General features: G+C 43.3%; 1 protein-coding gene across 8 annotated transcripts in view; it reads right to left on the reverse strand.

Annotated features, from left to right (window-relative positions):
• Positions 1-24,408, reverse strand: part of EPHB1 (EPH receptor B1) — a 252,936-nt gene that overhangs the window by 79,972 nt on the left and 148,556 nt on the right. For all 8 annotated transcript variants that reach the window (XR_014471836.1, XR_014471837.1, XM_083178424.1 and 5 more), the window contains exons 4-5: positions 7,557-7,712; positions 304-639 (exon numbers count right to left, since the gene is read on the reverse strand). Coding sequence is in view for 6 of the 8 variants with exons in the window: in XM_083178424.1 (XP_083034550.1) it covers positions 304-639; positions 7,557-7,712 (492 nt within the window). In the remaining 2 variants the exon portion in view is untranslated. The remainder of the gene's footprint in view (positions 1-303; positions 640-7,556; positions 7,713-24,408) is intronic.

The raw sequence follows: 24,408 nt of genomic DNA on the forward strand, positions 1-24,408 counted from the left end.
ATCTACTTTAAGGAAGCATAATTTAAACAGGCAGCATTTTGTGCTTTTACATCTCCCAAAAGCCCTTGGCAGGCAGGCAGACACTACAGCTCCAACCACAAATAAATTCTTTAGACAGTAATGCTGCAGAGACGCACAGATATTTAATGTTGTCTTTTTTAACAATAGGACAGCAGAACAATTATCGACAATGGTTGGAAAATCTCCTTACTTGGGTGCTGATGCAGGGAAATTGTACCCGAACGCTTGTTAAGTGGAGAAAAAGAAATGAGATTAAACTGCTGGATGAACTCAGGAACTCACCTGCTTGATTTGTGGTTATATTGACCGAGACGTGCTGGGGAGGAAATGGGCTTTTATTGGTCACTCCATTCACCGCCTGGATCTCAAAAGTATAAAGGGTGTGAGCCCATAAATTACTAATGAAGACACGGGTGTCGGTCAGTCCCATCTGCCGTGGCACAAAATCCACATTGTCATCACACCTGGAGCAGCCGCGCCGGTCAGACCGGCACTTCTTGCAGATAATGTTGTAGGTTACATCGTCCCTGCCCCCAGTTTCACGCGGTGGGTGCCACTCCAACGTGATAGAGGTCTCGTTAACAATAGAGATGACGTTGCGGGGTCCGGAGGGAACACCTGTGGACAGAATCACAGATTAAAAGAGAAAATCAGATTTGAATACAACGTGTATAACAAAGTACTGAGGCACTTCCACAGGTACAAAGGCTTTTTCTCATTTTCAGGTCTGCCTCATAACCCGGTATTAAATCTCTATGACACGATTAGGAAGATTTCTGGAGCAGGTACTAATTGGGTGATTTCAGGTCATTTTCTAAGCGATCTGACTCAATTTGACTAGATCGCACATACATTGCCCCGTGTGTAGGCGCCATAGAGATAGCAATGCGCAACCCCGCGCGATCCTATCGCCTCGCGATTAACATAGAGCATGCTGGATACATCTAGTTAGATCGGTGGTCAGATCAATGCGTGCTGAGCGATCCAGCATTGCGCAGCTCACTCAGCAAAATCTCTGTGTGTAGGCCCCATAAGCCTTGGAGAGAGTTACAAAGTCTAGAGAAAAACTACCAGCCAATCAGCTCCCAATATAACATGACAGTTAGGGGCTGAAGGACTGGTACTTTATTTCTCCCTTCACTTTATCACTCTCCCCTGAGAACCTGAAAGTCACCTCATCCTGGCTACATTATAATGTGTTCCAGAATGGGTTTGTCGGGATGGGATACAGTCATTAGGTCTACAGCAACTAGGTCGACAAGCATTGGGTCGACAGGCCGCTAGGTCGACATGGGTAAAGGTCGACAGGTCATTAGGTCGACATGGACAAGGTCAACATGTGCCGACAGGCGGTATTTCATGCCCTACCATCCAATAGGGCTTGGTGGGAGAATAAAATAGTGTGTCGAGTGCAGCATTGCGAGCGGAGCGAGTTTGATGTAGTGCACTTCAAACTGTGTCCATGTCAACAGTGTCGACATTCGGGTAAAAAAAGCCGAAAAACCCCATTTCGACCTTTTGACTGTCGGCCTTGTCCAGGTCGACCTAGACCCATGTCGACCTTGCTGCCTGTCGACCTAGTGGTGTTGATCTAATGCTTGTTGCTGTAGACCGAACGATCCCAACCCGTCGGGATAGACACACCACCTGAAGGCTACAAGAGGGATCAAACACTTGTATATGAGGAAGCTCTGATTAGGAGGATAATGTGGTTCTCATGTTAAAAATATGGTCTAAAAACTGGACAAGTACTTTAAGAAATAACATAGCCGATATTTGTTTTCCCAGTTGCTGAAGAGAATACATGGATCTATAATACACGGATCTCAACATTATACATAAGCACCTTGAGTCCTATTGGAGAAAGAGTGCTATGTAGATAGAATTAGAATTATTATATTTATCACTACATTTCACGTCTATCCTTTACAAACATGTTGAGTGATAAACAGATTTTATGACACAAGTTTGAGTGATTAGCACCGATTGCAACTTTGCATGCAGCATGCACAGATAATATCGCTTGGCATAGAACAGGATCCCTGTGCTGCAGGGGGCTGTGAGAACATGCTTCAACGGCTCAGGTAAGAAGGGAAGACAAAGTATAAAACTGTGTCTGTACTTATGAGAGGTGTTGTATTTCAATGCCTATGTGCAAAAGCCATAAATAGTAACTGCGGGAGGTTTCCAAAGACTGTAACAGCACATGCTGTATTATTTAATTATATAGTGCCAGCATACTCCGCAGCGCTTTACAATTGGGAACAAACACAGTAATAAAACAAGATTGGGTATTGACAGGCAGACAAAACAGTAAGAGGGCCCAGCTCGCAAACTTACAGCCTACCGGGAAGTAGGAGTTGGGTTGGGGAGGATAAGTGCCATGTTCTAGGTGCTACTTTAGCAACGTTTAAACGATACAATTTGTGACTGATGTTCGAGGAAAATAAAAAGGAAAAACCATGGTCTGGCACAAGTAATACAATAGCATATGTACAACGCTCAAAAAAAGATTCTGAGAGTTGTACATATTATGGGCCAGATGTATTAAGCCTGACAAATAGATAAACTAGAGATAAAGTGAAAGGAGATAACGCCTCAGCCAATCAGCTGTGTTTGAAATATGAAAGTTGGTAGTTGATTGGCTGGTGCATTATCTCCTTCCACTTTATGTCCAGTTTTTCCTCTTCACCAGGCTTAATACATCTGCCCCTATATTACTTGTGCCAACACCTCCAATAGAAACATCAACTATCCTTTCGTGTTTTTCTCCAGTATACACACACACATATATATATATATATATATATATATATATATATATATATATATCTGATATAATCCCCAACACGTCAATAGGGGCAAGACATAACCAAGATCCAGAGGTGAAGTGTGGGGAATCATACCCTGTATAACTCTATGGCAATCTAGATATGTTACAGCAGTCTCAGCTATGCTGCCGGCCATACATGTGCCGCAAGGTTGCATGCTGCGGTTGGACAGGATGACTGGATATTAAGGTGAACACATACATTTGACATTTGAATGTATCTACTTAAAATCTGGTTGTCACAGGCCAGAAACCGTTGTGCAGGATTTGGTCAAACCGCTGAGTGTGACCCTACACAACATCCTTCCTGTCAATAAAGGTCCCGATTGACCGTTATGAGTGGCCCAAGCCCAGCTGTTAGCGCGTAGGCTTTGTAAAGGTGCCCATACACGCTACCATATTGTATACAATATCGCATCTCATCGCATTGCATAGGTTTTGCAATGCAATGAGATGAGATGAGATCTAGAACAAAAAGTATGTGCAGCACATACTTTTTGAGCTGTGCGATGAGATGTGTGACGGGAGCGCGCATCTCATCCTACCCAACAATTGTACCGTGTATGGGCACCTTAAGAAAGAGCTGAGTGTGAAATGCCAGCAATCAAGATCCCGGCAGTCAGGAGACCGACAGCGCAAACCTGGCGGTTTCTGTGAAAGTATTTAACCCTACCGCTAACCCTGGGGAATACAGTACACAACTATTTTGGTCATTCAAAACAGCTGAGCATGAAGTCAGATTTAGAGTATTTTAGTATAACCTCCTTGTACCTATTTTGTTGCCAGTTGTGCAGAGTTGCAGCCAGTGGTGGATGCAGAGTGCTTTGGTTTGCGGGACCACTGTGACCTGACCCTTCTATACCAATGAATCGTGCGAAATGCACAAGTCATCGTCTACCTGCTGGAATTTTCTGGCGAGGCTGTGAAGGGTTAACAGTCGCAGTTATGCCAGTCGAGTACCATGTCACTTAATCACGTTATGACAACCACTTTGTGAGACACTCTAGAATCCGTTTCCACAGTTACCATGTACAAGAAAGACACATTCCCGCCGTTTGAGAGGCCGGGCACGTTAACAGTTCATATCTTGTTTTCCTCTTGAGGGAGGCTGATATCTATGTTTGTCAGAGGCATCCCTCCACGACCAGACCAGACCAGCCAGCTGACCTCCTGCATCGCTCTTTGCTGAATAAGTCCAAGTTTAACGTGGATTTAGGACACTAATTGACTCTAAGGTCGAAGCAAAGATCCTGGGTCAAATCCACCTATTTTGATCCCCGGTTAATATTTTTCTTCCAGCGAAAGGATTCTGCAAAGCTCCTTTTCAATAAAGTGCTGTATTTTCCATTAATGACCAAACCCGCTGTAAAATGAACATCTGCAACTGCCAGTTGTTATAGACACCACTGATTATTTAAATGTATACAGTTTCTCAGTAAAATTCCATTTTTTTTCCCTTAAGAACGCTACAATTATTAATTCTTTTTAAGTATTGCTCATGGAACGCAAAGTATACACTGAGCTGAGGATTCTGGGAAGCCATGCAAAAGAATGACATTCCTAAAGGAATAAATATGATTAATCTAAGTTGTAATTTGATGAAGTATTATGTATATTGGAAATGTTACATAATACCCATGGTACATTATGGTCCAAAACAAACAGCTACTAAAAATGTAAAAACACTAAAAAATGCAGACATCTGTGCAGCATGAGGTACTTTGTGCTTCGTGCCTCATTGATGTCGCCAAGTCCGTTTTTATTTGCAAACGATGATTACTCGGATTTTCAAACACAACTTATAACAGTCATGGAAAATCTGTTAACGCCGCAATATATTATTGAAATATCACCAGAGTAATTCTGTCTGGCAGCGTGAGGAGTAATCTTACGTCTTCGCCGGGCCTGTCTTGGCACATGCGCCCTGCAGCTGGAATCAATGACTAGTTGTTTTTTTCACTTCTACTTGCAAAATACATTAATTAATAAATGAAAGTATACTGTGTATCTTCTTCTGTCATTACCATGAGATGGTGATAGAAAAGGATTGCAGCATTACATGTACCACTGTAATCCCTGCTGAGTAGGCAGTTTCTGACCACAGAATACTGGCTAATCTATTTGCTAACGGCCAGGTCCTGATTGGCTCCCAGGTGTACAGGGGAAATCCCCAGTGAGCACCACTGCCTGGGGGCCTTACCAACTCGTGTAGGAGTTATTAACTTTAGTAGAGCAGGTGAATGGGTGGAAGGTTTGTTTCTGTGGAAACCTGCCAATCAAGTAGGTGGTCCTCCTTAGCCACCTCTGTCCCCTCCTTTATGAGACCTTTGCAGATCCACTCTAATGGTTGTCTAAGTCCCTCTGAGGAGGTTGGGCACTTACCACGACCATGATGGTGGTAACCTTTTATAGATAAGGAGAAGCCATAGATAATCATTTCCTTAATAGATCAAGGACTATTTCTAAGTGATTTCATGGCTTGGACATTGGTTTGGCTCACAAAATGGCTTGTGAAGGATGAATGGTACTATACATAACATTTTAGCTCTTGTTTTTCAGCATTTATGTAATTTATTTGCTAACTTAATATATTACTAGGCACGGCACAACACATTCTGGTGCAGTACAGTCACTTTCTTGTATCGATCAAATTCAAAGGAATAGACAGCATGCAAATGAGTCAAAGATTTCTCACTGATCACACATCAGTCACCACCTAGCCAGCCTTGTTATCATGCAGAGGCTTATCGATCGGAACTTTAACTGGTGAATCAGTTATTAAAATCTGTGATATTGAGGAAGTTTAATAAGGCTAATGAAAGCACTACACTACATCAAAAGCCACTCATCGGAACACTAGTCATGTGTCCCTGATGAAAGCACATCCACGCAAAACATATCTGCCTGCATACTGCGTAGACAGCAGGCACACTTTGAACTGCAACACCACAACGCATAAAAAAGCATTGCTGCAACACCCCTAATACTAAAGAATACTAACTAGGTTTCTAACGAGACTACGTCCCCATCATGCTACATATTTTTTTGGCTCTTTGCGGGTGTTAATTACGGGCTAAGACCCTCCTGTTCTGGGATTTACAGATTGCACATGCAAACTCTCCTGAGCCACTCCGCGATACAAACTACTCTTCCAGACTCCTGGTTGGCTCACGCACCCATCCTGAGTCTCCCCCAAATGTATCATGGGGGATATAATCTTTGTAATATGTCAAAATAGCCATGGATAAATAGGAGCACTGGAAAGTGGCACCCCCTAGGCATGTGCCTAAAGTGCCTATTGGGAAATCCAGCACCGGATTGCAGCATTGTGATGCATGGGTAGGGCCAAGGTGATTTATTTCACACCATCTAGCACCTACCCCACTTGACTAGTTAATATGGTGGACGTGGGAGGGTGACCTGTCTATTTGAGAGCCCCTGGCAGTCGAGACTCCAGAGAAGCACAGTTCAAAATTCAAATAGGGGAGCCACACCAATTGCCATTTAGTCAGTTTAGAATGGCAGTTGGTGTCTCTCCACTATTTTAATTTTGAACTGAACAGTACCACCCATACAGCAGGAGCCTTCAGAGAACACACGCTTGACCAGTGGAAAATAAAAGAAATTTCGTTTTTCATTCCATGTCCGCAGTATTCCATATCAGCAGGTGGTGATCTTCTCATAGGGATCAATGTCTCCTGGCATGCCAGTGTATCTGCTATGGAGACTTAATTGTACAGGGCAATGTAACCGTTTATTCTGTGTCCATTTTCAAGTATAACGGAGATGCAGTCACTGGTACATTTAAGAGACCACTGAGCCCACTAAGAAAGAAAACATTGCGTATGTACTATACTGTATGTCTGTGTCGGAGTGAACACGGACACAAAACATCAAAGGAAATGACATTCCCCTTTTACTGGCACTGTCAGGCCAGCATTATGGGGTGCATGCATGGGCAACAAGGTTCCTCACAGTGAGAATTCGGTTTGACAGTGAACCTGAACCTCGTATTTCTCCCTTCTATACTCGTGAAACTACACAGAACACAAATTGTATTTTAAAATGATCAGTATTAATGTTGCTTTTTGGTTCCATCTGCCTTAGGCTAAGAGGTGACTGACCTCCCCTTCTTCACCACTCATATTCAGCTAAAAATCTGTAGGCTTGGACCTTAGCTCCATTGTTAATGCCACTTACCACCCTAGTAGTGGCGGCAAATGGGGGCAGCATCGGAGCCAGCCGCTGCTCTCAAAATATCTCCTCTTCCCGCCGTCCCTGCCTCGGTGACGTTTGCAATCCCAGCAGACATCACTGCTCCCACAATTCCCAGGGGAGATCTCACAGGACCTTACATGGCCCCAACTCCAGCAGCACCAGAAAGTGCTCCCATCCCAGCGCAATCTAGTGTGCTGGCGCTGTGCCATCAGGACCCAGCGCTCCTGGTTGCAGCCTAATTAGCATATTAGCTAAACAGGCCCTGCTTGTTTAGTTTACTGGTTTATGAACTCTGTAAATGGGGGCTGCGGATTCCTCCTGGCACTATATATAGGGTAGCTAATGTGAGAGCGAGAAGGAGATGTGGTTTCACTTGCTGCCAACAGATGGCAGTGTTTCAGTGACACACAGACACATATACATATGATGACACAAATAATCAAAGATATAAGAGCATGAATGGGGTGCAGACCACATTACTACTTACTGGTACACATCGCCTCTGCTGGATCAAAATCGGCTCTGTAATATCCATTGCGGCAGATACAGATTGGAGAAGCCTCGGCGGTGGAGCGGCTGTTTGCCGGACACGGTGCGCATATCCCCATCCCTTGATTGGCCTTAAACATGCCGGCTGGACAAGCTGGGAAAGAAGGAAAAAAAATAAGGCGATCAATAATTACTGTATTCATTCTGCAGTTTGATTACTCTGCGGAAATAAATAAATTATACGCATGACGCAGATTCACACCAAGACCAGAAAATAGGCAGCAAATGACGAAGGCCCGGTGGGCGGCATAGCAGACTAAATGCATTTGACATATTCCAAGTATTGCTACCTCTAGACAGGTAGCCCGAAGGTCAGACTGTGTTGTGTCTGAATACGGATAACCAGTCAGTTAGCCTGCTGATTCTATTCCCTGACCGCATCAGAATCCAGGCAGGTGCATCTGACACTGTGGGGCCAGGATATGTTTGCTTATGTTTCTATTGATTTCCACTCTGCTGGCTGTGTCAACACTAGAACATGTATTGCGACTTAACACTACTTAGTAAATATGTCTCCTAATGCTCATAACAGACCAGAGCTGTAACTATTTCACTGCTGTATGTCATCTACCCACCCTTTCTGCCCCCTGGAGGCTGAGAACCACCTACTGCAGAACAGTCACTGACAGAGGGTAATTCCAGGTGGCGGCTTCAGTGACTTGTAGTTACCTCTGCATTGCTGCACATAATAGCTGGCATTAGCAGTCGGGAAACTATTATATATAAAAACACAAAATAAAGAGAGCGCACTGTGTTGATCTTTTGTTATTAAATTTTTTACTTAATTATTATTTTTAATATAATAGGTACACCTTAAAATACACAATTATGCATACATGCATATACACAATAAAAAATTATACACTTTAAAATATATAATGCATTCCAACTAGCACCAAAAAATGGCCCAAGTTCATGATCAATTGCCAACTTAATATAGAGTTCCCAAATGGATATAGTGAATGTCACTTCCAAATGAAGTTATTATGATGTATCCAATTCAATTTAGGAAACAAGGTTTGTATGGGGTTATATTACCGGCTGATGATGACGGTAGCAGCAGTCCAGTAGCTGCGTGTCCGCTTCCACCGGTGTTGCTCCGATGGACTGGGAGCCGGTACCGGGAGCAGACACTCCTGAAGCAGGTGAGAACTGGTCTGCTGACAACCAGCGTGGCCCCGATGTTGTGGGAGCCGACGCTGGGAGCTGACACAGTTATAGATGTTATACCTCTCCCGGAGTAAGCAGCTGATGGCGGGTGACGCTTGGTCCACTCGTTGCCAGCGTAGCCCCGAGTTGGAAGGGGCCGGCGCTGGGAGTTGACACAGGTGTAGACGCCCTGGTTTCTGCGATGGAAATTGCACCTGTGATGGTGCTGGGACACCGCCAAGATCAAGTCGGGTAAACGGTAGTATGGTTCAATTCAGTCGGCTGGATGCTGGGCAATAATACGTTGGTAGCCTTGGCTATCTCTGATGGTGGTAGTCCGAAGGATTTAAATGCAGATAAAGTCTTGACGCGTTTCTCCGTCCATAAATTCTGACGGTTTCCTCATCTTCTGAGGAAACCGTCAGAATTTATGGACGGAGAAACGCGTCAAGACTTTATCTGCATTTAAATCCTTCCGACTACCACCATCAGAGATAGCCAAGGCTACCAACGTATTATTGCCCAGCATCCAGCCGACTGAATTGAACCATACTACCGTTTACCCGACTTGATCTTGGCGGTGTCCCAGCACCATCACAGGTGCAATTTCCATCGCAGAAACCAGGGCGTCTACACCTGTGTCAACTCCCAGCGCCGGCCCCTTCCAACTCGGGGCTACGCTGGCAACGAGTGGACCAAGCGTCACCCGCCATCAGCTGCTTACTCCGGGAGAGGTATAACATCTATAACTGTGTCAGCTCCCAGCGTCGGCTCCCACAACATCGGGGCCACGCTGGTTGTCAGCAGACCAGTTCTCACCTGCTTCAGGAGTGTCTGCTCCCGGTACCGGCTCCCAGTCCATCGGAGCAACACCGGTGGAAGCGGACACGCAGCTACTGGACTGCTGCTACCGTCATCATCAGCCGGTAATATAACCCCATACAAACCTTGTTTCCTAAATTGAATTGGATACATCATAATAACTTCATTTGGAAGTGACATTCACTATATCCATTTGGGAACTCTATATTAAGTTGGCAATTGATCATGAACTTGGGCCATTTTTTGGTGCTAGTTGGAATGCATTATATATTTTAAAGTGTATAATTTTTTATTGTGTATATGCATGTATGCATAATTGTGTATTTTAAGGTGTACCTATTATATTAAAAATAATAATTAAGTAAAAAATTTAATAACAAAAGATCAACACAGTGCGCTCTCTTTATTTTGTGTTTTTTTGTTTACCAGCAAGGCTTAGTAGTCTTTTGTTGGGAGCAGCACATAAGCTGTGGATTTGAGTTTATATTTAATTTTTTACCAATAATTTACATACATAAGCAAAACTGCGCCTGATTTTCCCATCTGGGCAACCCTTAACTATTATATATGGTTAGGGCAAGATAATGATCAGTAATACTGAATTTTCCAAACCTATAGGGATAATTATTTTGATTGCAAGTTGCATCACACATCAATTTAAGGTAGCTCATCCGCAGAGACCAAATCGATTGCTCCTGCAATTAGCATCCCACCTAGGGCTGAACATTGGTGCGCATGCAATCAACATGAAACAGTAATAAACTCTATCCCAGGCGTAGTGTATAGAATGAGTGTTGTTAAACAGAGCTGTGTGGCCTGGGGAGGAGACAAGTTGTATGCTGACAGCAGACCTACACAAAGTACACAATATTTATTATATTTATTATATCTATTATTAAAAGTTATCATTTATACAGCACGCAGATATTCCACGGCACTTTGCAGAGAAAATGTTGGCCATTCATATTCGTCCCTGTTCCAGCAGAGCTTACAATCTATATTCCCTATCACACGGACAAACACTTACTATGGTTAATTTTCTGTCAGAATCCACTTAACCCACCAGTATGTTTTCGAATTGTGAGAGGAAACCAGAGTACCCAGAAGAAACCCCCAGTGATACAAGGAGAACATACAACATACTGTAGTTGCCTAACCTCCTGCATTCTGCAGGAGACTCCCTGGAATTGCAGCAATCTCCCTCTCTCCCTCATTAGTCTAGCAATCTCCCTCATATCACCTAGCCCACATTACACATTTTTTGGGAAAAAAGGAATGAGAGATAGATACATTTACATTGAATCATCAGCACCATTTCCCAGCACTTTACCAAGTATAGTAGCTCTTACTAACTGCTTTGGGGCTCATCTACATATGGATATAATTCATTTTACAAGATTCCTCTCAGATTTAGCAGTACACACCCTCGCATCTAGGTGCCACGTTCACAATCTCTTTTCACAATCTCTCCATATATGGAACTAGACACGCCCTTTGGGTGGAGCATGACACGCCCCCTCCATGAGGCACTGTGCAAAATTCTACTGCCAACTATAAACCCCCTGAAACTAGTTTTCAAAAGTCGGCAAGTATGACATACAAGCTTCACACAGATAAGGCTTTGGTGGGAATCAAATCAAATCCAAGACCCCAGAGCTGTGAGGCAGTAATGATAAACATTAACACCCCCCAGTGCTTCCGAAATACAACCTAGTAATGCACGCGCTGCTTCCATACCACGGAGTTACATTTTAGCCTCTCTACTGTGCCTTATACCTCAGTCAAATTGATAGGCTGCAGACCCATGAATACTCAAATGAATGCTAGTGAATTGATCGGCTCCATTCGCACTGATATTGATCCAACTCTCTCTCTCACACACATACACGCGCACACGGTTACTTCTGCCGAGTGTTAGGTGATGGGTAAGGATAGGAAGAATGCTGTGGTAAAAACATAACAATCTATTTTCGGGCTCTATGACCCTGGCAACATGCACATAACAAAATCTCAGCACTGCAATCATGTTCTCCTCCTCATCTCCTAATGTCTAGAAAGGGTCCGTGATTGACAGGTTAAAGGGCTTCAATAAAGATTAGAGCGACCATATCTCCAAAAGGAAATTGCTTGGGAAAAGTGGTTATCCCACCAGCTTCTATTAATTTCCTTTCCCTGGTTACCTCAAGAAGACTCATATCCTGACAGAGGAGATGGGGAGTATGTCTCTCTTCCTTCTCCCAATCAGAGAAACACAGAATCACTCGACACTTAACCCCATCATGGTAGACGTAGCGCAGAACTCAGCCCTGCTTCCTCAGCTAGATTAAATAACAATACATTTCTCATTGTTCTATTGTCCAGTGTACTCTATATCTCTGCTGTACAAACGCCATTATCATTTGTCATAGAGTTAATACTGTGTGCAGTTGTCCTGTGTCATGTAAACTGTGCTACCCTCTAATGGGGGGTATATATAATACAATTTTCCTTAACAATATGGAGGATAATAGCATATCACCAGGCGGGATTCAATGTCCCGCTTGGCAAACAGCGAAAAGAGGGAGTGTCCGTGTAAATGGCCGTGGAATGTCAAGATCCTGCCGTAATTGACAAAACGGGCCTGACAGCTTTTAAAGTCGGGCCCGTTCTGTCGATCTGCCTGCCCAATGCGGTCCGACAAGACAACATTACTTTATCACTAACAATGCGCACTCATGCATATTGTTAATGATATCCCAATCTTCTGAGCATGCACTCAAATCTGACGATATCAACAGTGACTGCATGTACTGCGGGGGTCCCGGTGACGATATCAACAATGAGTGTTTTCTCTGCGGGTTATCAGTTTCGCGGCACCGCCAATATCGCTACCGAGATCGGCAGACCCCCATATTGTATTGTGTGTATGGGGCATAACGATAAGTTGCCCATAGCAACCAATCAGATTGTATATTATTTCTATATTGAATCTGATTGGTTGCTATGGGCAACAACACCTCTTTTTCATTATAAGAACTTTTTGAAAATGAATAAAGGAAAAAAAGGGCAAGTAAAGGGGGTAAATATTAACAACATATAGCCCGTTGCAGAGTATTTATTTAATCGGCAATAATATAGGGACCAATCAGCGTAGAGATTTGTTGGATAAGACACAAGCGATTGACGCTGAAATCACACATCTGATTGGTTGGTATGGGTTATGACTTCCTTAGTTAGTAAAACACTTATCATATATATAGTCAGATAAGTCACTCTGGAACATAAAGCTTGTTTTATGTATTCCCTCTAGTCTGTAACGGGGCAGATGTATTAAGCCTTAACAAGAGATAAATGCAAGGGTGATAAAGAGTGATAAACGCCCAGCCAATCACCTGCTAACTGCCATGTTACAAGCTGTGTTTGAAAAAAGTCAGTAAGGAGTTGATTGGCTGGACGTTTATCTCTCCTTATCACCCTTGCATTCATCTCTTGTTAAGGCTTACTACATCTGCCCCAATGAATACACAGTGAAGTGTGAACAGTGATTATCATTGAGCAGCGGTAAGTCGTCACCCAGGAACGCTGATAGATATCCACACTGTGACACCACAGTGACATCACCAAGGACATTGCAGACAGAGGAGCATCCCGAATAGTAATTAAACAGTAATAAATAATGTCTGAAGTTTGTACAACAGGGAAGGTGAAGTGCAGCAGGGGAGAGCCGGATGACTATTTCTTATCTGTCATAAAACTCTGTTTTCAAAAACTCATTAAAATAATAATGTTAAAGATTAAAAAAAAATTAAAACAGCCTAAAAAAACTGCTGTGTTTTCGCTCTCATTTTTCTGCAGGAAAATGATAACGTTGCAGATGTGAAGCGGATGTATTCCCCGGCCCGGCGACAGAAAAGCGGTGCTTCGAAAGTGCTTGTCTGTAGATTCCACATGACATTAGTACAGATAATTGTATTTCAAAATTTAGAGATCATAACAGAAGAGGGAAAAAGTTGAACTGAAAATAAATAAATAAATGCAGAATGGCAAAAAAATGGCCTAATTAGGAGCACGTAGGCCGGGGCGGACTGACACTTAAGTATTGCTACTTCATTATAGATCCGGCTCTGGATGAAGCCATTGCCCCGCAATGTACACAATCACAATTAGGGGCTAACAACTTGTAATCACCGTAATGGAGTGTGGCGACTGAATGGTAAATAAAAGGTTTATTAATGCCAATAGAGTAGGGTGTGAATAGGGTGAAGGAATGATAGAGAAATAGGTGACCGAAATTACTTAAATGTTCGACTCTTTTTGCATCTTTTACCACTAGCTGCCACCTACAGTACAGTTGCATATATATTTCTATGTAAGAATAAGGAGCATTTGGTTAATTGCATGATTTCCCAGCCAGTTTGAAAAAGCCGCTCATTACCAGTGATGTTCTCTTTAGATCGCTGGATTAATTATGCAAAAGCCTGAAGCGATAAATGCAAATCAGCGCTTCGCGTGGCTACTTTAGGAGGCTTAAGTGGGCTTCCTCACTACAAGGTTTGATACACCTCCCCCTCAGATCCCAACTGTTAATTGTTTACTTTCCCTTCACTCACAGGAGGCCTGGCCTCTGCCAGCCATGTTTATTCTGATAATTAGATACAGGTTCCAATAAGGACCAGGGCTGGATTATCAAAGGGGCGATCCTTCTGGGGTCCCCACACACTTTTTTTTTTTAAATTGGAGCAGTCTCTTAAAAAGCAGTCTGTGGGGGCCCCCATGGACAGGCAGCAAACTCTCAGAGGGACCGGAAGGCCAATATTCAGCTAGGGATGAAAAAAACAGAGGCCCTTATCCTGGTTCACTCACAAAGGCAAAATTCATTCTCAAATGGACAAAACCATGTGCACTGCAGGGGGGGGGGGGGCAGATGTAACTTGTGCAGAGAGATTTAGATGTGGGTGAGTTATTTTGTGTCTGTGGAAGGGAAAATACTGGCTGCTTTATTTTTACACTGCAATATAGATCTCACTTTTTAGTAAAACCCCACCCAAATCTAACTCTCTCTGCTCATGTTACATCTACCCCACCTGCAGTGCACATGGTTTTGTCCATTTGAGAAGGAATTTGCCTTTGAGAGTAAACCAAAATAAGGGCCAAATTATTTCCAAAGTTTCAGAGATTTTTGGGGGAGGCTATCCAATTTGGACACCTCCCAAGAATTGCTGAAACGCTGTGGCACACAGCGGCTTATCGGGGCTAATAGAATAGCCCACACTGAGACAACTACCCCTTACCAGGGGTAATTGAATACTGACCTATGGCTTCCATTGTTTGGGAAAGCCTTTGCGGTACATCCCGCCACACTTCTAAATTATACTTATCATATATGATAATGTACTAACAAAACAGGCTTTTGGCCACATATTTCCCTTAATACATACAGTACCACCTAAAGCAGGGGTTCCCAATCTTTTTTGATTCACGGCACCCTAGAGAATCAGAATTTTTTTCACGGCACCCCTAGGTCCCAAAAAAATTAAGTAGATGGGGTTTATATGGGATTCTTAGCGGCAGTTATGTGGTAAAGGGCAGGATTTGCTTCTGTTTGTACACATTTTATGATTGGCAGCCACCAGCACTGGTTTTGCTCATAAATAATTAACCATTAATAATTTGTGTTGGTCCTGGACCACCAACCCGCGGCACCCCTGCATGTGTCCCGAGGCACCCCAGGGAGCCGCGGCACACAGTTTGGGAACCACTGACCTAAAGTCTGAAATCTGTTCCCTGGATAAGACACCGCTGAACGATTCCAGACAAAACCTCTTTGTGTGCATAACATAGGTGTAACAGATAAAATATTCCCTTCTTGTTGACTTTTCTGCAACGATATTCTTTATCTTGGTTGGCGTGAGAACTGAGAACACTAATAAATATTTAGAACTATAGCCGATCTCTTATCTCTAGAATTACAGGTCATCCCCTTGAGGAGTCTCTGTATCTGGAGTGATACTGAGACAATTCATGATTAGAGTGGTAAGGGAATTCTATAAAGCCGGGATCTGAATTATCTATATATGGGGAGTAACAACTGGCAGAGTCACAGGACAGAGCAACAGTACTATAGCATGGCGGAAGCTCACCTGGTCTGATAGCCTCAGCTATGACATACTGATAGAGCCAGGTTCTTCTTGACTTCTTCACCTAGGTGCAGAAAATGCTTTCTCTCATCTATTGTTCTCAGCTGCGATACAAGCAAGCAGCAGCTCCGTCCGGAACACAGGTGAACAAATGGAGAAATGGCAATCAAACGTATTGCCCCATTCATGCCCACTGCCATGAGAAGAGACAAGGCACATCTATGCCATAATTACACACTGTCCCGCTAAGAGCAGACCTACAACACCAAAGCTGGAAACCTTCATCTTCCAACATTACTAGCGGTGTCTGCTCTAATCTCTATAGAGGCACATAATCCCTGCACTGATCAATTAGTTGGGTTCGTTTTAACCCTTTGCAGTCCACTTTTTTTTGCAACTCAAACCGTCTGGTTTAAATGTTTAAATTAATTGTAATTTTTTTAAATTATTATTCAAAAATGGTCTGCATTGAATGTTGAACAATCTTAATGTTCTTATTTTAAAGTGTCTCACCACTGGATCTGCACACACACACACCGCTTCTCTCACTGTCCTCATTTCTGCAGGACAGTGATTGCCTCCAGTTATTGGTGCAAAAAATATGGCCCAATCTAGATTCCAATGTTGGGGGTCTATGACACCGTTTTATTATAGGTGCCAATTTGTGTCCTGCATGTGCACTTCTTTGTGATGCAGGTCCCACAAATTTATAGGACACGGCCTACTCTTTATTTGCTGTTATATAGGAATCCTTTGTTTTATCTGCTTTTCTATTTTCATTTATTATCACCATTAATGTACACATATTGTGTGAACACAAGTATTGTTTAATAGTTTCCATTTAATGACCTGTATGCAATATCCGCATAAAAACAGAATACAGTGTATATTTACAAATTATACAGCTGATTTCATTTTTCTCTGGTGAAACACTTCCAAGTTATACAACCACAATAGGCAGAGCACAGCACTATAACCCCAAATCTACCTAAACTAACGGAAACAGTCAACCGTAAGTGCAGCAGCTAGCCGGAGAGATTCAGGGGTAGATTTATTAAGCTCGGGGAAGTGATAAACTGTTTGGTTTGTATTACCGTCCAATCAGCTCCTACCTGTGAAGTTACAGGCTTGGTTTGAAAAATGACAGGTAAGAGCTGATTGGGCGGTGATAAAAATCAGACAGTTTATCACTTCACCAAGCTTAATAAATCTTAAGGTGCCCACACACGCACCGATTCCGGCGTGCGTTGTGGGCTTAACTAGCACACATAGCATCGCATCGTATGCCTTGTGCATACGATGTGCATGCGATGCGATGCTATGCTAAAAAAGCTAGTACAAAAAGTATGTGCAGCACATACTTTTTGTACTGTGCGATGAGGTGCCGCGGGAGCGCGCACCCCATCGTATAGCATCGCACCACCGGGATCGGTGCGTGTGTGGGCATCTTAAGCCTCAGTGAGCAGGTACAAAAAACGGTTACCTTGCTACTCCACAAAAGCCATCAATACAAGTTGAGTATCCCTTATCCAAAATGCTCGGGACCAGGAGAATTTTGGATAACGGATTATTCCGTATTTCGGAATATTTTAATATTTCAATGATGTATTTTGAAGTATCTTGCATTTATGCTGTATAAACACATAATATACACACAAATATATTTTATTACCACATAAAATACACACAAATATATTTTAATTGTTCAAAAAACAAGGTTTCAAAACGTGAAACAAAATGTGTGTACTATCTCAGCACTGAATTTGAATGCCAAGCAATCATTGTCTTGCACATATATAGTGCCAGTTACATATCATGTCCCCAGTGATGCTGTTACAAATGTCCCCAGTGAGTTTTTAGCAAAAAAAATTTTTTTTTTTTCACTTTCTGGAATGTCCGTATTTCGGAATAATTCGGATAACGGATATTCGGATACGGGATACTCGACCTGTATATAAGTGACTTTCTAGGCAAACTCCGAGCAATGCAGTAAAAAGCTTCAAGAAAGAACAGTCACGTGTAATAAAAAAAAAAAGGTCCAATGTCCTCTAAAATATTGCTTTATTAGGTCATAAATGAGGCTACTGTACATTGTATCTGATGTGTGTGCGGTATTTATGCTACTGAAGAATAGACAGATCTTGTTTAAATTCAAAGCCGCGCCGCTAAGGTCGGGAAAGCCGAAGTCTGCAGCATGTGCTGTGGTCACTGTTCTATGTAAACATATTAATATTCATTACTCTTCTGATGGTACAGAAGCCAGTTTACTTACGGCATAAGACGGATCAATATTCTTCGCCCTAGTCACAGAGAATGTGTGCTGTGTCAGCCAGAAAGCCATTCTGCCAGCCATTGTATGTACAGTATGTACAGTGAGACGCAGGCACCTAGGCCATTAGCCTCAGCTGGTAACCTAGGAATTGTGGGCACTGACAAAGTGCAATAAGCAGAATCATTCTGCAATTACAAACATCACAAATGTGCGCAGGACCAGACAGCTGCGACATGAATCTGAGCAGACTGATTACAGTATGCGTATCTGATTTTGTGTTTGATGTACGTGATGTCTGAATGACTACATTGTATATGATGTATATATACACACACCTCATTCGCCATTTATGCGCATTAGCGTTGCAATGCCAGTCATGTAGAAAATGACAGGTTAAGTAAGAAACAGAACGCCTGAACTGCTTAGGAATTGGTACAGACATATGCTGATCTGCAAGCATGCAGCATACAGTACATGTAGTCTCACTTAAATACAGATCATTAAATGGGATGTAACGGAATCCCGGTGGTTGCGATCCTAACAATCAGAATGCGGCCATCGTGATTTCAATGTCAGAATCCCGATGGGTCCGGTTGAGTATTTTAGCCCTAACCCACCCCTGCCAAAGCCTAACCCTAGCTGTAACCACCCACCCTGCAGCCTAACCCTCACCTAAGTGACTAACCCTGACACTAACCCTAAAGGTGCCCATACACTAGTAAGATTTTTCTTTAAGGAGCCCATACACGGTTCGTTGTGTATGGCTCCGTTTTGTACTATGCGATGCGCGCTCCCGCGCATCACATAGTACGGTACAAAAAGTATGTGCTGCACATACTTTTTGTACTAGCTATACATCGGATCGGATCGCAGTGCATGCACAAAGCATGCACAAGGGATGCGATCCGATGTGTGCTGTTTAAGCACACAACGGATCCGATTAACGGACCGTGTATGGGGGGCTTTAGATCTGGCTGGTTGGAACAAAAACATGATCAGGATATGTTGGGATTCTGACTTTCAAGAGGCTGCTGCCTGCATTCTGACTGTTGGGATAGCAACTGCCTGGATCCTGAACACATCCCCATTACACATGTGTCCCAAGATACTGATGTTATTAACATATTCTCCTAATTCATGTAAGTGTCCCAGAAAACATGCAAATTACCAACGGATATCTGACTGTAGTTCTGTGTCCTCACACACAAGGGTTGTCATTGGTCACACACTTCTCAACATTCCAAACACAGGAATAGAAATAGGGAGCATGGTCCTGCCATGATGGGGGCATATTCCTGTTATGATGGGGGCATTGTCCTGTCATGATGGGGACATGGTCCTGCCATGATGGGGGCATGGTCCTGCCATGATGGGGGCATGGTCCTGTCATGATGGCGGCATGGTCCTGTCATGATGGGGACATGGTCATGTCATGATGGGGGCATGGTCCTGTCATGATGGGGGCATGGTCAGGTCATTATGGGGGCATGGTCAGGTCATGATGGGGCACGGTCCTGTCATGATGGGGACATGGTCAGGTCATGATGGGGATATGGTCAGGTCATGGTGGGGACATGGTCAGGTCATTATGGGGGCATGGTCAGGTCATGATGGGGACATGGTCAGGTCATGATGGGGACATGGTCAGGTCATGATGGGGATATGGTCAGGTCATTATGGGGTCATGGTCAGGTCATGATGGGGGCATGGTCAGGTCATGATGGGGGCATGGTCATGTCCCCTCCTTGCCAAAAAGTCATTCACTGCCACTCAATCTGCAACAATCTGGTATGATAGATGTAATAAATAGCAATATTACTGAATGTGGCCATAATACTGCAGATTTTTGGTTTTCCGCTGCTTAATAAATAGATTTGCTGGTTTTGTTGTATTCATGGCGCATCCCAATACCTCAGCTACTGATATATATACCCGCATTCATTACTTCCTGAAACCTCAAACAATGGCATTTACAGCAATAGAGCACACATGACTGAGTTATGCAGTGACTACACTTCTCCCGAAATAGGCATCAATGCCCCTGACTCTGCGTTTCTATAGACAAGAGACATGATAGGATGTACACAGTCAGTACAAGTAATCAATGAGATGATGAAGCGCGTCCTCCTCACTGACATCTCGATCCTTCCAAGTAATTCGAGTGTTGATTTCTTGACAATCTGCGAGCTCTTCCCCAGTGACGATAACCTCTCCAGATCTATTTTTATTGATCAAAACACAGATGAAAACCCACTCTCAAAGTGGACTCACACCATTGGGACATAAAACATCCACATATGAAAAAAAAAACACTTGGCTCACTATGTTTTTTTTTTTTTTACACTAGGACCAAATAAAACCAATTATAGATTATTATTAGACACACAAGATTAGATATATTATAGCACTTGGTGAGCGCTGGATGATTGATGATCATGTTCTATCATTAGAAAATAAAAGATAAAAAAAAAGAGTGTAGTTTACACATTTAGGGGGGTTGCAATAGATGGAAGCTCTATTGCAGATGGGTTGTTGTTATGGGCAACCAATAAGATTGTATATATTATCGCATAGAACAGCGGTTCTCAAACTTGGTCCTCTGGACCCCACACAGTTCAAGTTTTCCAGGTCACCCGACTGGTGCACTCATTACTGACATTTTTTTTTTATAAGGGGCACAGTCAGTATGTTGACTCACACCCCGCCCCCCCCTGGGTGTTTTGTACATTTTAAAAGATCCACAGGTGGAGCTAATTATTTCACTTGATTCTGTGAGGAGAACTGCAAAACATGTACTGTGTGGGGTCCGGAAGACCGACTTTGAGAACCTGTCTCCTAGAATCTTCTAAATAAACAAGAATTATAATCTGATTGGTTGCTATGGGCAACATCCTGGGTGAAATGTAATAGGATGAGAGATGCAGAAAGTGAGAGATTTGGTAACAAATCTCCAGCTTTTTTTAAAGCGGCAATCATTTACACTGCAAAACCAGTTTGATTTTGAAGCGTAAATGATTGCCGCTTTAAAAAAACTGGAGATTTCTTACCAAATCTTTCACTTTCTGAATCTCTCATCCTATTACATTTCACCCCCCATCTTCAATATAACTGCCATCTTAGTAAATTTTCCCCCTTAAAAACTGGAATTTATGACGGCGAACGGTCGGGCACAGAGTAGCACTTAGGGCTAAATTCACTAAGCATGCCTGATTTAGCCTGGCTTTTCATTTGCCACCTCACAATCACTGGTGACGTTGACAAACCACCCCCAGGTGGGTGAATTTCACTATGCACAATACACACCTCCCCAAACCTTTGCCCTGGCCCCATGTTATAAGGGCTAATAAGTACCAAGGGCCTGATTCAGACTGGTTCCCTAGGCTGCATATACTTGCAGCCTAGCGAACAGCTCAGCACCGCCCAGCCGACCTCCTGTCAATGTCCACTTATAGTATGTCGACCAATAGTGGTCAAACTAGTGACTCTTGACCTAGACGTTGTGCATCCAGGGACCGGATCCCCTGTTAGTGAGGTGCTATGTGTGACTGCACAGTGTAAAGTGGAGGCATCCCATCACACCGTACACAATTAGTGTCATCCATTTCAATACAACTCTGCTCTAATAGCCTTATATTGGGATGTCGGATTTGGCCGCGGATTGATGCTCACCCGGCACTGGGACCAGGTGAGCGTGGCAGTGGGAGGCAGGTGAGTGCGGCGGGTGGTTACGGGAGGCGGTTGGTGGGTACGGGAGGGGGCGGAAAGGAGGACAGTGCCTTGTAAGCTGCTGCTGCTCACCCGGAGCCATCCTCCCTGCCTCAATCCGGCATCTTTTCATATCGGATTAAGATTGCTGGAAACATGGGCAAAACCTTTTGGTTTTGGCTGTGTTTCCATCAAAAGCAGGTGAATCAGAGGCTATTCTGTCAATCCACCTGGTTCTCGGCAGGTCGGAACATTTTGACCTGCTGAAAAAAAAGCATTGAATATATATATAGAATCCCTTCCGATCTATTCATGTCAAGTCTTTTCGGCAAGACGGCAGTTTCAACATCAATTGAATATACTCCAGAATGTGCTGCTTTCTCCATACCTAACAGTTTTAGGGGTTAATGTATTATCGCTGAAAAGTATTAGAACGAGAATCACTGGCAAGGGGTTACAGGAACTCCCCTCTTCAGTGACCTCTGTCCTGCCTGCATCAAGGCAGCCAAACCGGTCCTCAGGATCTACAAACAGTTCATGTTTTCCAGGCCACCTGTGGATCTGTAGAATGTGTCGGTTTGAAATGAATGCAGCACCTGTTTGGAAATGTGACAGTTAGTAACGACTACACCTGTGCACCTGGAAAAGCTGAACTGTTGGTAGATCTTGAGAAGTGTTATATGGAATGGCTCCTATGCAGGCAATATTGGGTTTCAACAAGGATTAAGGGTCATGATCTCTTCTTGCATAAAGTTCTCCGTAAGTGCTGCCACTGGCGTACCAACTTTTTCCACTTCCCCTTGGAAATATCCTGGGCGAAACAGCTGTGACAGATCGTCTTACTAAGCCCCACCCCCTCCACTAGAAGGTGCGGTGGGACGTAGTTGAGCGCACAGAACTCGCAGGCAAAGTAGTCTTATCGGTCATTGACTCATGCTCCTAGGCAGAGATCTAGGCGCACTTGCACATATCACAGCACAGTGCTGAGTATAAAGCTGGCTTTGCAGTCCTCATTGGCTGTATTGCGCTCTGTAAATAACCTCTGCTGTTTATGTTTGTTTGCAAATGACATTCATTTGTACATAAATAATAAGAATCCCAGTCTTTGAAATCGTATGCTTAGCCTAAGACAGGAATTGTGGCGAGGTATTGTCTACTATGCAATGCTTCTTCCTTCAATGAGGTTTATTGCTTCCGTTAATTAGTGCATTTCTTAGTAAGTCGTCTTGCCCCCTTAATCTGTGCTGGCGAGGCAGATGGAGACGAATCGTTCCGCAAGAACTTGAGAGTCACAGCTTGTCTTCTCCTGTTCTATACAGTATTGTGCATTCCTTATTAATCTTCTGCGGTATATATTAAGTGCGCTGTTTTCTGCTCTCAGTGACAGGACTACATAGACAAAGGCTATAGAGAATTTTCTGCGCCTGGCTCTGCTTGCTCAGTGGGAACACGCTTTTATACTATGGTATTATTATAGAATTATGTTAATGCCATCACAGAGGCGAAGTCCCAGCTAATGCATGGGGAAGGCGCTCGCCTACAAAAATGGGAAAAGCTACTAGCTTGTTGACTGGGAAAACAGCCAATTAGTGGGTCTGGAATACACCCAACTGGGAAGGGATTCAAAGCGTTGATGAAGGAGTTGCTCTTTCCAGTAAACTGAAGATGCACCCAACTGTGACGCGGAAGGGAAAATACGGTGTGCCTAAATCAATAACGCAAGTCTAGCGCCTAATCATGGGTAAAATGGCTGTGATGCACGCATATTATAGCTCAATCCCCAGGTGTCATGTAAAGTGATTTAATGGCCAAGCCATGGACAATTTGGAGCAATTAAAAGTCCCCAGGTTGCTATATCCCCATATTTTGTTCAACCCCAGACTGAAAGGAGACAGAGAAGAAATAACATTATGCTAATATGTGTGTATAGATCCTATGGCCCGAGTTTCAGTAGACTCACTAGATGATATTGTAAGCATAATCAACTGTGTCCTAGAAAAGGGTTGTCCCATGAACTGCAAGAGCCGCCTGTATGACCAAACCATAAGGGCCGCTGATAAAGAAAGAATTGTGGCCCGCCAAATCCCATTAGTATGCGTTTGGTGTTAGAAAGGCCTGTGCATATCCCGGACATGATTCTATTTGTTACTTGGTATTCCTCCGTCTTAACGGCAACTGATCTTAAAATATGTCCAAGCTTTATCCTAGAACGTGTCTTATTTTGGGAATTGCTGTTTTGCGGACTCCTAGATGTAGAGTGGGGACTCTGACATACGATCTATAAAATGAAAAAAAAAATATTTTCTGGCAGCCACGATTACCATGATCAGCCAGTGGCACCACCAGGGTCCCGAGTATTGTGGATGCTCATGCGCAAAGACTAATGCCCAGCGACTGTCTCGTCCCTTATGGGCAGCATTATTACATTTAACGGTCCTGGGTTGATGTAAGCACTGGCAGCATGTACCCTGGTATTATTTCAGTCAGTAGATCTACAGTGTCTAGGTCAACAGCCAAAAGGTCAACATACATTGGCATGCGTTTTTCATGATTTTTGGTTCAAATTAAATTATAATAGTTTGTGTATCACAGCGAGGCACTGTGCCATAAGCGTGTTTGTTTAGCCCTGGAAGTCTAACATCAATTAATATCGATGAAATAGATCAGAAATGTCTAACCCAAAACACGACCTTTAGTAAATATACCCCTTGCACCCCGCAGCTATC

The sequence above is a fragment of the Crinia signifera genome, chromosome 3 (genome assembly GCF_055691185.1).
Source record: "Crinia signifera chromosome 3, ASM5569118v1, whole genome shotgun sequence".
Classification (NCBI taxonomy): Eukaryota; Metazoa; Chordata; class Amphibia; order Anura; family Myobatrachidae; genus Crinia; species Crinia signifera.